At 43.5% G+C, this 14,285-nt stretch overlaps 2 protein-coding genes across 2 annotated transcripts in view; one reads left to right on the top strand and one right to left on the bottom strand.

Annotated features, from left to right (window-relative positions):
* Window positions 1-14,285, top strand: part of NXPH4 (neurexophilin 4) — a 456,035-nt gene that overhangs the window by 151,155 nt on the left and 290,595 nt on the right. The window lies entirely within an intron of this gene.
* NDUFA4L2 (NDUFA4 mitochondrial complex associated like 2) overlaps window positions 1-14,285 on the bottom strand; it is a 35,207-nt gene that overhangs the window by 7,548 nt on the left and 13,374 nt on the right. The window contains exon 2 of the mRNA XM_079967117.1: window positions 12,531-12,619. Coding sequence (XP_079823243.1) covers window positions 12,531-12,619 — 89 coding nt within the window. The remainder of the gene's footprint in view (window positions 1-12,530; window positions 12,620-14,285) is intronic.

Genomic DNA, 14,285 nt, shown 5'->3' on the forward strand with positions numbered 1-14,285 from the left:
GCCCTGCCCCTGGGCGCAGGGCATGCGCACTACCCCAGGCGCCCGATCGGCTTGCTCCACCACTGTCTAAGGGTCATCTAGTCCAACCCCTTGAACATGCAGGAATATCTACCAAAACATTCCTGACAGATGGCCATCCAAATTCTGCTCAAAAACTTCCAATGAAGGATAGTCCACCACCTCACACTGGAGTCTGTTCCACTGCTGAACAGCTCTTACTGTCAGAAAGGTCTTCCTAATGTTTAGTCAGAATTTCCTTTCTTGTAACTTGAAGCCATTGGTTCGGGTCCTGCCCTCCACAGAAGGAGAAAACAAGCTTGTCCCATCCATGATATATGTGACAATCCATGATATATTTGAAGATGGCTATCATATCTCTTCTCAGTCTCCTCTCTTCCAGTTGACTCCATCAACTGTTCCTCATAAGACTTGGTTTTCAGACCCTTTATTATCCTGGGGCGGATCTACACTCATGGTTTATAACATTAAGAAAGAGTTAAGGCATGGTTTTCAAAACGTAAGGGTCACATTACATTTTGCTAAGAATGCTAAGAATGTGTTATTAAAATGTGACACCAGAGGGCATTGCAAAGCAACCAGGAACCAGGCAGTAAGAGGAACTGTTATGGAGGAAGAACGTTAAGGTAATGAACTTTTTTAAAAAAAACAACAACAACAGTATGCCCTGGGACATTTTAGAACAATATAGCTAGTATTGTTTTAATAATGTTAAAAAGGTCAGTGTAGATCCAGCCCTGGTCACTCTCCTCTGCACACGTTCCGGAGCTTGTCAATATCCTTCTTAAATTGTGGCGCCTAGATATGGACACATTATTCCAGGTTTGGTCTGACCGAAGGCAGAATTTCTGCTAGAAGATTTAGAGCTACATATAGTCAAAACATGTGGGTATTGGATTTGGGACTGTAGTAGTAAGCCCCTCCCTGACCCACATACATTCAGTTGTATGCATACAGACTCCATGTAAGATGGCCAGTTATTTAACAGAACACGGTAGGTCGGGGGGGGGGGGGCTGTTACCACAACCAAACTCCCTCCATGTGCTTTCATTGTACTCAATTTGAATGTCTTGTCTAGTGCTACAAAGGACTCAGCATGTTGTCTGTGTAAAACAGGGCAGTACTCCTCTGATTTTCCCTTCTGGCCTTAGATTCACTCATTATTGGACTAGAAGGGGAAATAGGGTGCTGTGGGTTAAACCACAGAGCCCAGGGCTTGCCAATCATGAGGTCGGTGGTTCGAATCCCCACGATGGGGTGAGCTCCCGTTGCTCAGTCCCTGCTCCTGCCAACCTAGCAGTTCGAAAACACGTCAAAGTGCAAGTAGATAAATAGGTACCGCTCTGGCGGGAAGGTAAACGGCGTTTCCGTGCGCTGCTCTGGTTCACCAGAAGCGGCTTAGTCCTGCTGGCCACATGACCCGGAAGCTGTATGCCGGCTCCCTCGGCCAACAAAGTGAGATGAGCGCCGCAACCCCAGAGTCGGCCACGACTGGGCCTAATGGTCAGGGGTCCCTTGACCTTTACCTTTACTCAGGATTTAAGCTTAAGGGCCACAAAGTCTAAGGCTAGAAAGAGACAAGGAGAGCCCAGGCTACAGCTGCTATAGTTCTGCCTTGTTTGACACAAGGCTATGCTATAAAGGCTGTGTATTTCAGTCCCTGCTGTTGGTTCTAGCAGGTTGAGGGGGGGACAATCAGGAACATAATGGGTGGACAGCATTGAGGCGGGCGATGGCTACAACCTGAGCAATGATTTGCAGGCAAGTTGTGAGATCCTTGCTCACTAATATCTTGGAATATTGTGGAGTATCCCAACTTGCCTGGGTATAGCTGGAGTAGGTGACTGCAAATCATGACATACTCAGTGGGTAATTCAAATTCTGAATGTGAAAATTTACCTCAGTATTTTAGAACACGAGACACTTTGGCATTTCCTGACTGCTTTGATTTTGGCAGGTATCAAATATGAAATTTCATCAAGCTGTTAACTGTCAAACACTAATACTACCACATGACATCTGTCAAATACAGGCAAATATCCATATGTCAGCTATAATCAAATACAGTCAAATATTATTTATCACATTTTTATCCCAACCTTCCTCCAAGGAACTCGTGGTGGTGTACATTATTATCTCCACTGCCTCATCCTTGTGATAACATTATGATGTAATTCTGAGAGAATACATGGCCCATGGCCATGCAGAGAGCATCATGGCTGAGCGGGCTTTTGAACCCTCATCTCCCTGATTCTAATTTGACATTCTAACCATTACATGATGTTGGCACCAAATAAAGAAATACTATTAAAATGCTATTGCATGCCAACTGTCAAATATAAAATGCCATTGTGCAATGGCTCTCAAAAATTGTCCGGTACTAAACACTCAGATCAAATACAACCAGGTGTTGTATGCAGATGTAAAATATCCAGAGGAAGTCCAGTAAATATTTGAATATTCAGAATACTGTGACTATTTTGCATACCAATTCTCTGATGAGATATTTTCAAGCAAATTGGTTTCAGCTCCTACTACTTGTCTTCTAACTTCCAGTCAAATCCCCCCCCCCCCCCCCGCCCAGCAGTCCTTACTCTGAAGCAGTCACAGCTACCTCACACTGGGTGTTAAGGAGAACAAGGACAAGATCTCCATGTGTGAAGCTGAAGAGATGGAATTAAGCCTTCAAAATTAACACTAAAAAAACTTGAGAGACTCCTGTGAACTCCTGTAGCTATGACAACTAGCTGCTGGGGAGACTGCCAGGCATGGAGCCATATTAGAACTCCAGCTGCTTGTAGCTGTGGATCCAAAAGGAGGAAATGAACTGAGCACATGGGTCCCCTGGAGAAGCCACATTTGCCCTCCGCCACACAGGCACACGCGTGCCTCTCTCCAGGATATTCGGTAATCTATACGGCTGGTCTCACATGTTTAGATATTTAGGTATCTGCCTGTCAGTGAAAAACAAACGAATATCCTGCCATCCCATCTCAGTCTTTCTCTTTCATTCTGTGCACCCAAACACAAATCCTTTTATGCTAGGGATTCCCAGCCTTTAAAAATAACAAAGCCACCTCATCCTAAAGTTGCACCTTGTACTCTGAGCTGCGGATAAATGAATCTGTCAATTTAGGTTTCTCTCAATTTCCCATTTTTTCCAAGCTTCAATTCAGTCTGCCTATTTCCACAGCAGATTTTTTCTCTTTAAGCCCCACAAAAATTAAGCTTTTTTGTACAACTTTCTCCTAATATGCACATTTTTAATGAAATTTTGCCCCATACACACATTTTCCTAAACATTGCTTCATAATTGCTGTATAGTTTACCTACGGCATTTTTACACTTGCCCCTGATGCACAAATATTTGTATGCTTTTTTGGCATTAAAGATCCCAAATTTTGTAGAAGCACAAAGAAGAATTGCAAGGTATAGTTGTGCTTCAGTTCACATATTGGTTCAGGAAGTATGAATTAGGCAGGTGCAAACTGAAATGTGAATCAAATGAATTTCTCCACATACCCCCCCCCCCCCCGCTGTCCCACCTCTGAGCTCCTCTGTGGAGTCTCCTCAGTTATTAATGGTATGAGTTCGCAGGCCACCTTAGGTCATTCTTTGCCTCTGGTTTGCTTTGTCCATCTAGCTAAGATCCATGTGTGCCTCCTTCTTGTTATTTATTCCATTGCTGGTTGTCTTATCCATGTATTTTCAAATTAAGTTATGCTGTTGTGCTTCAGAAGAGGCAGGCAATTAGAATTTCATCACTAGAGTGACCTGATGCCAAGCAGAGCAGGGCTCTCTCTTGTATTCCTAATAGATATACAGCAAATGAAATTTCAACAGGTCCAGCTTGGCTCACCTGTGCAGCGCTGGGAGATGAAAAGCTGACCCATACCAAATTCCATCTTCTAAACAACTATTAAAAGTATAAGTAGGAGCTCGCTTCTCTTTTGCATCTGGCTACCCTAAATTTCACTAAACCTGACCACAGAATTTATATCCCTCCAGCTTTCCTGTTCATTCCATTGGGATGGGAGAGAAATTCTATTCAGTTTGCATTTAAAAGTGAACTTTCTGAAACAATATGCAGACCAAAACACAGCCATCTTTTGAAATTTACACTGTTCCATATTCTGCTGTGTGGTTCTCCAAGCAAGTAATGTGCACAAAAATGCATATATTCATGAAAATAACATAGAAAAATGCATTATATTATGGGAAATTGGTTTGCAAAAATGTGTATATTAGGCAAGACTGCGTACGAAAATGGATATTTTAAGAGACGTTCACACTAAAATGCTGATGAATTTTCATGATGAGGTTTTTTTTTTAAAAAAAGTTGATGTGGAAAATTTGAGATCTGAATGTAAGGTTGCAAAAAACCTTTTCATAAACCGTGCTGAGGTTTCATTACAATCAAGCAGTATATAAACATTGTGAAATGAAATAAAATAAATAAATAAATAAATAAATAAATAAGAAAGAAAGAAAGAATGAGACACTGAGAGAAACTGAAACAAGATTTGGAATATCCTATAGGCCTTATTTCTAACCATGGAAGTTTGGCAGGAAGGAACATGATTACCGTTGGGTTGGAGCCTCCCCAAGATCTGGTTTTCAACACCAAAGACTATCAAAAAGACCGGCAGAGGGGACATGAAAGAGACTTAAGAGCCTCGGATTTAAGATCTCCGGGTTGATGGTTTTCCGAGATTGATGGATTTTTGCTGGGGGCCGAAACCAGGGAGGCGATCTGGTGGAGAAAGTTGGGAATTTAAAGTGTATATAATATAATTTGTTTCTTGTTGTTTTTTAATGAGAGATGGGGAAATCGTGGAATGGAATCGTTTTTGACCTTAGGGGAAACGTCTTAAGAATAAGTACAGATATATAGGTTTGGATGAGAGTTAAGAATGGATAAAATAAAAGTGGATGGTTATTTGGTGAAAGAAAGAATGGAAAATTATAGTATAATAAGATAAGATACAAGGATAAAAATAAGATGAAGGATTGGTTGAAATATTTATATGAATTAGAATATAAAGAGGGGAATTATAGTATGCTAAGATAAATTATTGGGATTAAAACAAAGTTGGAATGATTTGCTGGAATATCTAATTGAATTAGAATACAAAAATGGGAGGCGTGAGGAAGTCAAGGAAATAAGTGAATGTAAGTAAGTGAGTTAAAGGTTTGATTTGTTTGTTTGTTTGTTTGTTTTCCTCTTATCTTTTTTCGGTTTTTTGATGATGTCTTTTTTGTATGTGTATTGTTTTTTCTTTTTTTCTTTTTTGATTGTTCTCTTTTTATTCCTTATTATTCTTTTTTTTTCTGTAACCTTTAAAATCTTAATAAAAAATTATTTAAAAAAAAGAAAGAAACTGAAATGGACAGATTCGGTCACCCCTTCATTCCAGTCTGGCAGTATAGGCTGGTCCATTAAGGAAAATGGGACCCTGGACCACCAACCTTAGCCTGCCCCCATTTGCCTGCCTTCTTGCTTATATCCAGTCCAGGGGATGGCACTGCCTGTCAACCTCCCTTCTTCTCGGTCTCTGTCCTTGTAGAACTCAGCAGAGATGAGGACATTGGTTCTGTCATTAGTTCTGCCTCTACCTTCTGTTGACCTTCCACCCTACCAGACCCAATGGGCACCAGGCACCAGTGGGCCACGTTTTTCTGATTAGTTGTGTATATATCTTAACCCCTATGGTCATTGCTTTGTTTATCCACACATTCCCTCTGGACTGCATTAATCTAGCTCTGCTTGCTCAGTGCCCATGAGGAAAAGGATCCCCAGAAATGGGGAGAGTTGCTGATGGGATCTCTGTGGCTGTTTGTGTTGATATCGAAAATGATTACTGATAAAACTCTTGCAAGGTGCAGAAGTGTTTACCACCTTTAGTGAATCTGTGACTTCTCATTATTAGTCCCTACAAAAGGGAGACTGGGGCTGAGAAACAGCAACTTGCCAAAGGCTAACCTTGCAATGTAATGACAGAGCTGGGGATTATACCCGTGGCTCCAGGACCAGCCGCAGATGTGTTCTGCTGGGGCATGTGTGAGCAGGTACAGTGGAGAAGAAAACCTGTAGAGAGGAGTAGCCCCATGTGCTGCTGTGCCTATTTTGCCACAGAGGCTGAAGGTGACTGTACTGATGCCCCAGGTATGATTTGCCCCTCATACCTCATTGCGGAATGAGTGTATGGTCCCTGTCACTTGCTTGTTCATCCACCATGCCTGTGGACCTGGCAATAAGACACTATGTCAGACCCTGTGGTGAGAGCATCAGCAGCTTGGGTTGCCCCCAGGCTCTGCAGCCTCCTGCTTTCCCCCAAAGGTGAGATTCCATTTCTTCCTTCTGGGCAAGGCCAGGTCAGAGGCTAGATATCCATGGATTTACAGGGATATTTAATCTTTCTCAATTATGTGTGTACCAGTGATAAGACCTATGCAGGTCTTAGTCTCAGGTCTCCCTCTGCCTCTTTCAAATCTATAACAGGGCTGGTCCAACCATTAGGCCGAATAGGACAAGTGCAACAGGTGGCTGTTACTCCCAAGGCTCACAGCCATTCTCGTTTGTTGCCACCTAGTCTGTCCTGGGTCTCCTAATGTGGCTCTCTGTCACAGATGTGGTGCAGAATGCCAGTGCTGAAGTAAGAGTCAACTGCCAACTCAGTCAATGTGCAGAGGGCACCATTTTGTTTTTTGCCTCAGGCAGCAGCATGCCTTGGGCGAGCCCTGAATCCATCTCTCCCCACCCATATTTCTTCCATTGTGTCCTTCCTCAGCCCTGTCCCAGAAAACACTGCTGTCAATACACAATAATAAGAGCAGCCTACCACCACAGACAAACAAACCAACAAGCCAACATCCTTCTCCAGAATAGCCTGGTGCCTTTGGTAGCAATGCAGCTTGATCTGCAGTATATGAAACATTCCATGGCAAGGAGCTAAAGATGGTCACCTACTAATGTCTGTGGTGAGATGTATTTAACACTGTGTCCCCCTACCAGTCCCTACCTTGGGATGCGGGTGGCACTGAGCCTCTTGGGCTTGCCAATCAGAAGGTCAGTGGTTCGAATCCTTCCGATCGAATGCATAGCAGCAGGTTATACCGAACAAGTGTCAGTCAATTTGGGAGAGGAACATCCTTAGCTAGTCTGCTCTCTTCTGGTACTTTTAAGGATTTAATATGGGAAAGTGTGGTATTGGCTCTAACTCCAGTGTGCCCAACTCTCCTAGCAAGAGGAATACATGCTGGTCATTTCTGCACTACAGACTCCAATCATCATGGAAGTCCTGGAGGTAGAGGTAGAGGTAGGGCCAGGGCTAGGGCTAGGGCTTAGAGCCAGGGCCAGGGCCAGGACCAGGATCAGGATCAGGACCGGGACCCAGGCAAGGTTAGGGCTTAGAATCAGGGCTAGGGCTAGAACCAGGGTTAGGGTCAAGGCTTAGAACCAGGGCTAGGGCCAGGACTTAGAGCCAGAGGAATATTTAGCATCTTCCTGAATGACAATCCCCAGGATTCTTTGCAGGAAGTCATTTCTTTAAGAAGGTATCAAACTGCCATAGCAATATTTGTTGATTCTGCTGCAACTGACAAACACAGATATCCCTCTGGTGTAAAACTGATGCAAGTTTGTAGTTTAGACATGCCTATGAGCTGCTGAAGACACACTGTGGTTCAAAAGAAAAAAAAGATAACAGACAATGGTTTGACTGTAAGGAGAAAAGGATTGGTGGACCAGGGCTTGAGATCTTTCAGATCTTGGAGATAGGACTATGAGATTTCAAGAGACACCAGCTAAGCTGGTGGGGTGGGGCGAATCTGTTTTTGTCATTTCATCTCCTAAGGGTGATTGTTGTTGAAACATTAAGTATCTCAGAGCTGTTTTTCATTTTAGCTTTGAGGTATTTGTGAACAAGCAGCTCATGATGTGGGTTGGGACGGGGAGAGGTTAAGCCCAAAAAACAGTCCTGGAGATCAAGGCCAGGAAAGTTCCCATGAGAAACTCTTTCCCACACACTCATGAACTCCTTCCTGCTCCTTTAACACTTTGGCCCTAGACAGGAAGCAGGAGACCAAACTTTCCATGTGGGAATCAGGCACTGATGATAAAAGAAGGCGCTTGCATTGACAGTGGCAGAGAAACCAAATCTGGATGCTTTTACCTCATCCCACATCTGTGCTTGGGGTTGTTTCCAATGTTAGTCCTACTCAGATTAGATCCATTTGAATTAATGGACCCAAGACATTTATGGTTCATTAATTTCAATGGTAGCAACTCTTGGGTTTTATTTTTTCCTTCATTGCTTTGGCCAGAACCAGCAGTTAGTAGTGACAGACCTTTGCTGGGATGACTCAGAAACTGTTAAGGGGGTTAGCCCCAGTTTCCACTACACAGAGAGGGTAGGGGGCATGAGAAAGAGAACGAGAGAGAGAGAGAGAGAGAGAGAGAGAGAGAGAGAGAGGTGTGCTACAATTCCCTGACCACCCTAGCACAGGGGATTTGGGTTCAGATCTACACAGATAATAAACAGAAATTGATGACATGAGTGGTGGAAATAACCGCCTTTGCCTTGGAAGTCCCTCCCCCTATTTCCTGGCTTTTGAAGCTGACTGTGGTTACACAGTGGAAAGGGAAAGCACACTGTACATTCTCTAGGACATGGTCTTCTCTTGTCTAGGGGCGCAATGGGACTAGGAGGGCCCATGGAGGGCCCTACAAAAATCCAGAGCTGGCTTTGCCAATGCCTGTTAAGAGGCTGGTGAACATCCCCGGACGTCTGTTCAAGTGTTGTGTGCACAGCTCAATCCCAGGCACAGGGGCTCTAGAGCTGATAATTGCTTTGCTAAGTGCCCTGGGCAGATGGTGTCAAATTGAATCAATGATAGTTTTAGCAGAAGCAAACAGATATTATAAAAGCATTAGGCATCTTCAAAGGGTGACTCACGATGCACTTGCCAGAGGCGCAGCGGCCTGGTGTTTGGCAGGCAGGCATAGGCAACTGAGAGAGAGGGATGAATAGCCATTTGCCCCTTTGCTGTTCCTTCCTCCATTTTTTTCCAGGGCAGTTTTGCACAGGTGCAAACTGCAAATCCATCCATTAATTCCACCTTGGCTATTTGCCAGTATGCTATTGGGGAACTACAGGGTCCCAATAGCAGAATGGAACAACCAGTTATTGGGACTGCGCAAAGGCTTGCAGTGGTGTCAGTGCAGGTCAGTCACACCCACTGTATAGACTCTGCCCCGCTGCAATGTGGAAAGCAGTGCTGGAATGATGGGGTTGGGAGATGTAGGTCTATAGTTCACACATGTACGTTGCTTGATTACTATAGACCTGTTTGCTGTACACTTGATGGCTGCTTCATCTTGTGGGAATGTTCAGGGATGCAGGAGAGGATATATTGACTGATTATATCCTTATCCAACTTGTGTTAACAAGTTCCCAAAATATCAGCAGAGTAAAACATTCCCCTTTATCTTAACTTTGCAACGGCAGCGTTTGCTCAGGCTTGCTTAAGCCTCTATAATAATCATTCTGGTAATTTTCCCTTATTCCCTCTTAAAATAGAAGGCACGACACAGTCCTTTACAAAAGTATAAAAAGAGTTTACTCACATTCTGTTCACATCAGATCCCAGAAGGCAGACTTAAAGCTTAATAAAGTAATATACATTTGGATTCTATCTTATAAGAAGATAGTCCCTTTCTCCTCTCTTGGCTGGGAGCCAAGAGGCCATCTTTAGCTTAGTAGATGTTGCTTGTTCGATGGAAGAGAGGCAAGAGAGGTAAGAGAGAGATGGCCGCCCCTACCCTGTGCTTTTATCATTACCTGCACAGGTGAGGCCACACCCACCTCTAGTCACATGCAGAGGAAATCTGTCCCAGCTCAGAGGGAAACAGGAAGTTTACCTGCTGGCTGGACAAACATCCCTCCCCATGTCTAAACATGTACACTCTAGGAATGTTGTAATTGACTGCTCCTGTGTTTCACATCCCACACATCTGTGGCAAGTTAGTTTCCTTAAAGATGCAGATGTGCATAAATAAATAAATAAATAAATAAATAAATAAATAAATAAATAAATAAGAAAAGTACTCTGGACATGTACAAAGCCTCTTTCACTTACCGCTGAGCAGCTGAGCAGGGCTTCCTTCCCAAGGCAGACAGTACATCTAGTATACCTGAAGGAGCGTCTCCACCCCCATCATTCAGCCCGAACACTGAGGTCCAGCGCCGAGGGCCTTCTGGCCATTCCCTCACTGTGAGAAGTAAGCTTACAGGGAACCAGGCAGTGGGCCTTCTCGGTAGTGGCGCCCACCCTGTGGAACGCCCTCCGATCGGATGTCAAGGAAATAAACAACTACTCGACTTTTAGAAGACATCTGAAGGCAGCCCTCTTTAGGGAAGCTTTTAATGTTTGAAGTTTTATTCTGTTTTTAATGTTCTGTTGAAAGCCTTCCAGAGTGGCTGGGGAAACCCAGCCAGATGGGTGGAGTAGAAATAAATTATTATTATTATTATTATTATTATTATTATTATTATTAATCAGAGGCACCTTTTGCCTTCAAAATTAAGCACTGGCTAGACCTTCTTGACATAATTTTGAGAACATGGATCTGTTTCTTTAAAAACTATTGAAACATATGGTGATACCCTCAGCTAAACATTATGCTAGAATTACTTGGTCACATCCATCTATGTCTACTGACATCACTCTTTCACGATCGCCAAAGAGTCTTCCAGGTGATCGTAAGAGGTGCTTTAGCGATAGTTAAAGGCTGGTGCCAAAGCACCTCTGGGGGGCTATGCCTGCAGCCACAAGCGAGGGAGAAAGGGGGTGGGTGGGCAGGCAAGTGGTGACAGGGGAAGGGGGTGAGGGGCATGGATGTGTAGCAGCACCTATTTTTCTTGGGGGGGGGAACCACTGGCTGCACCTGTAGAGAGGGCACTACCCTTCCATTTCTTCTGAAAAATAAGTCCCCCTGGTCTGGGGGAAAAAAAGTGGGAAGAAGCGCAGGGAGAATTCAGGATGACTATGATTGAATGATGGGGTGCCACTAGGGGCACATTGGAAGATGGCCGACAATAACATCTCTCCAACCCACACGAGGTAATTAAGAGGCTGTGATGGGAGTAAGCAGCCTCCCGCCCCCCCCCCAAGCGAGTGGGGGGGACTGCCCTTGCCTGCTGTGCCCTATACCACCCCCGGACTCGAGGGGGTGGGGGCACTAGGCAGAAAGCCCTTGTGTGGACCTCAGCTCTCCTGGACGCTGTCTCTGATTCGTGCCTCTAGCTGCAGCAACTTCAAAAGAAACAATTAGGAGGAAGCTAATGCACATATTTCAAGGAAGAATGGGGAGTAAAGACTGCTAATTGAAGAGATCTCTGAGAAAGAAGTCGGGTCGGATAAACAGGAATATATCATGAGAAGACACACCAAGGCTCGGTATGTTGGCAACGGGACTGGATGGGGGGGGGGGGGACTTTCCTTTCTTTTCTCTATGTGATTAACCAAGAATCCCCCCCCCCCACAAGTCAGAAATGCCGCTTAAATGATCTAAGCTGATGATTTAAGACTGTGTGGAGATAATTTTCTAACCAAAAGCATGTTTTAAGGAGATCGTGGAAGTATAAGAGCTTTGGGATGATGCAGTAAAAAACAGCGTCGCCATTTTGGAAAGTTCTGTCGAAAGACTTATGTCTGGGAGGAGGAATGGATCTGCTTTCATATTGTGGGCGAGCCTCCTCAGAGGACTAAAAGAAGGTGACAGATTTGCGAAGTTTAATGATGGAAAGAGTGCTTTTATTTATGGAAGTGATGATATATGGAAACCATCTCGATATGGTGATTGGATGAACGGAAAAATTCACACAGGATTATAACTGGTGTTTACTTGCTTAAGGAGATTATCAGAAGAGATCACAAAGAAAAAAGAAAAATATATGAATAAGATGAGACGTGGGAACAGCAAGATAGGACTGGATAGAAATATGAACATTATTTGGACAGATTTGTGGATATTAACGCAGCAGTAAGAAGATGATTGGAATCCCCTTCGGAACTTGAAATATAGGTACCCCCAACAAAAAATTTAAAATTCAGCTTTGTAATTTGGAATTTATGTGATGTGATTTGATTTGATTTGATTGGTCGGTTAATAAATATTATTTTTTTTTAAAAAAGACTATGATTGAATGATGGTATTGTGTGGATGCCCTACCATAAATGAGTGAACAAAGCATTACAAATCCACACAGGTCTATTAATAGCATCAGGCCTATTACTATCTGTATTTTATTTATGTTTTGCAACTATCAGTGAATGATCTGGAAATGTTATTATATTTTATTCTGTAAACTTTGCGAATGTGAGTCGTTCTGAGCATGGTTTAGCACAGGAAAGTGGTATACGAATAAACTGATGATGATGCCTGTGACTATGCTGCGACTAACTCATTCTCTTTGCAACTGAGTAGTGATCTCCCTCCAGAAACGTACCTGACATCCGGGCTGTAGATGGCCAGCCTCAAAAGGTAGAGGGCAGCGCTGCCCAGTCCGAGTCCAATGAAGCCAATGAGGGGGATGAGCTGGAGAGAGAGAGATGAAAAATACGTAAATAAAATGAATATTTATCAGGGGGACTGGGGAGTTAAAGGGAGCCCTGACACATCAGGAGATTTACAGGGAAAATATGGCACAGCAATCGTATAGCCAAGCTCTAGTACACAGTGTAGCTGTCAGTTTGAGTGACTGAATTAAAAGAGGGGGAGAAAAATAGACATATCTAGGGGAGGAATTGGATCTGGGGATGAGAAATTGCCTGCCACTCCCCATACCTCCCGGGATGGGGGAGAGCAAGGCCTCTTAACACTGGATATTGGAGCATATTGGTGGGTGAGTGGGGAAGTCTAGGGGCAGTAGAAGGAAGCATGTATTTTCTCCCTCTGCCTGCTGAGCCCTGAGGGAGATGGTTATGAGGGGCGTTTTGTCAACAGCGATGTAACTGATGGAGCTGTGGTTGCTATTTGTGGGAAATGAGAAGATGAGCACCTTTGTCTGGTAAATGAAAGCCATTATTTATTGTGATACACTTAGTATCTTCACTTTTGCACTTCTCCATCCAACTCAGATTGATTTTTATCAACCCACTTACCCATTCTTGACCTCTTTTGTTCACACTGAGTTTTCTTCCTCACACCCCAATCCAATCTTCCTTCCTTCCTTCCTTCCTTCCTTCCTTCCTTCCTTCCTTCCTTCCTTCCTTCCTTCCTCAATGTCATTGAGGAATGCTTAATGGATTAATGCTTATTTCTGGTACAGGCATTCCTGCAGGAATGTCTCCTTCCACACAGTCCTGCCATCCATTGAGGACAAGTGGGCAGCCCTTTAGCATATCCTCCCACTGTCTTAAGTGCCACTGTTGTCAAAGTGTGGTGAAGGGCCTTGCCCACTGTGGCACCCAAGACATGGAGCCTGCTGTCTGGTGAGATCCAACTGGTTTCCTCTTTACAGGAACCAGATTGTGGAATGAGGTTTAATTAACACAGAATATAGGGATACGGCCTTCTGGAGAGGAATAATCATTCTAACAATTTAATAATAATAATAATAATAATAATAATAATAATAATAATAATTTTTATTTATACCCCGCTCTCCCCGGCCAGAGCTGGGCTCAGGGCAGCTAATACCAGTAAAATTACAATAAAAACATAATGGGGGGGGGGGGGGAATTTTAAATACAGGTTAAAATGCAATTTAAAATTTCAGCTTTCTTTCAACTTTTTTAATATATAAAAAGTTCCTGGTCCATATGGTTACAACAGTCTGAAAGTACATGGGTAATGCATGATTAAATCTTAAATGCTGATATAGAGGACATGATAGAGAAAATTTTCTACTGGTCAGGAGGCATAGCTGCATCCTTGCTTTCCCCCATGTACAGTGGTACCTTGGGTTAAGTACTTAATTCGTTCCGGAGGTCCGTTCTTAACCTGAAACTGTTCTTAACCTGAAGCACCACTTTAGCTAATGGGGCCTCCTGCTGCTGCCGCGCTGCCAGAGCATGATTTCTGTTCTCATCCTGAAGCAAAGTTCTTAACCCGAGGTAATATTTCTGGGTTAGCGGAGTCTGTAACCTGAAGCATATGTAACCTGAAGCGTATGTAACCCAAGGTACCACTGTATTTTGTAAAGAAATATTTTCTCTTTGCTTGCCTTGAATATCTAGTCAGGGTCACAGCTGGACCACCA

The sequence above is a fragment of the Podarcis cretensis genome (assembly GCF_951804945.1).
Source record: "Podarcis cretensis genome assembly, chromosome: 2".
Lineage (NCBI taxonomy): Eukaryota > Metazoa > Chordata > Lepidosauria > Squamata > Lacertidae > Podarcis > Podarcis cretensis.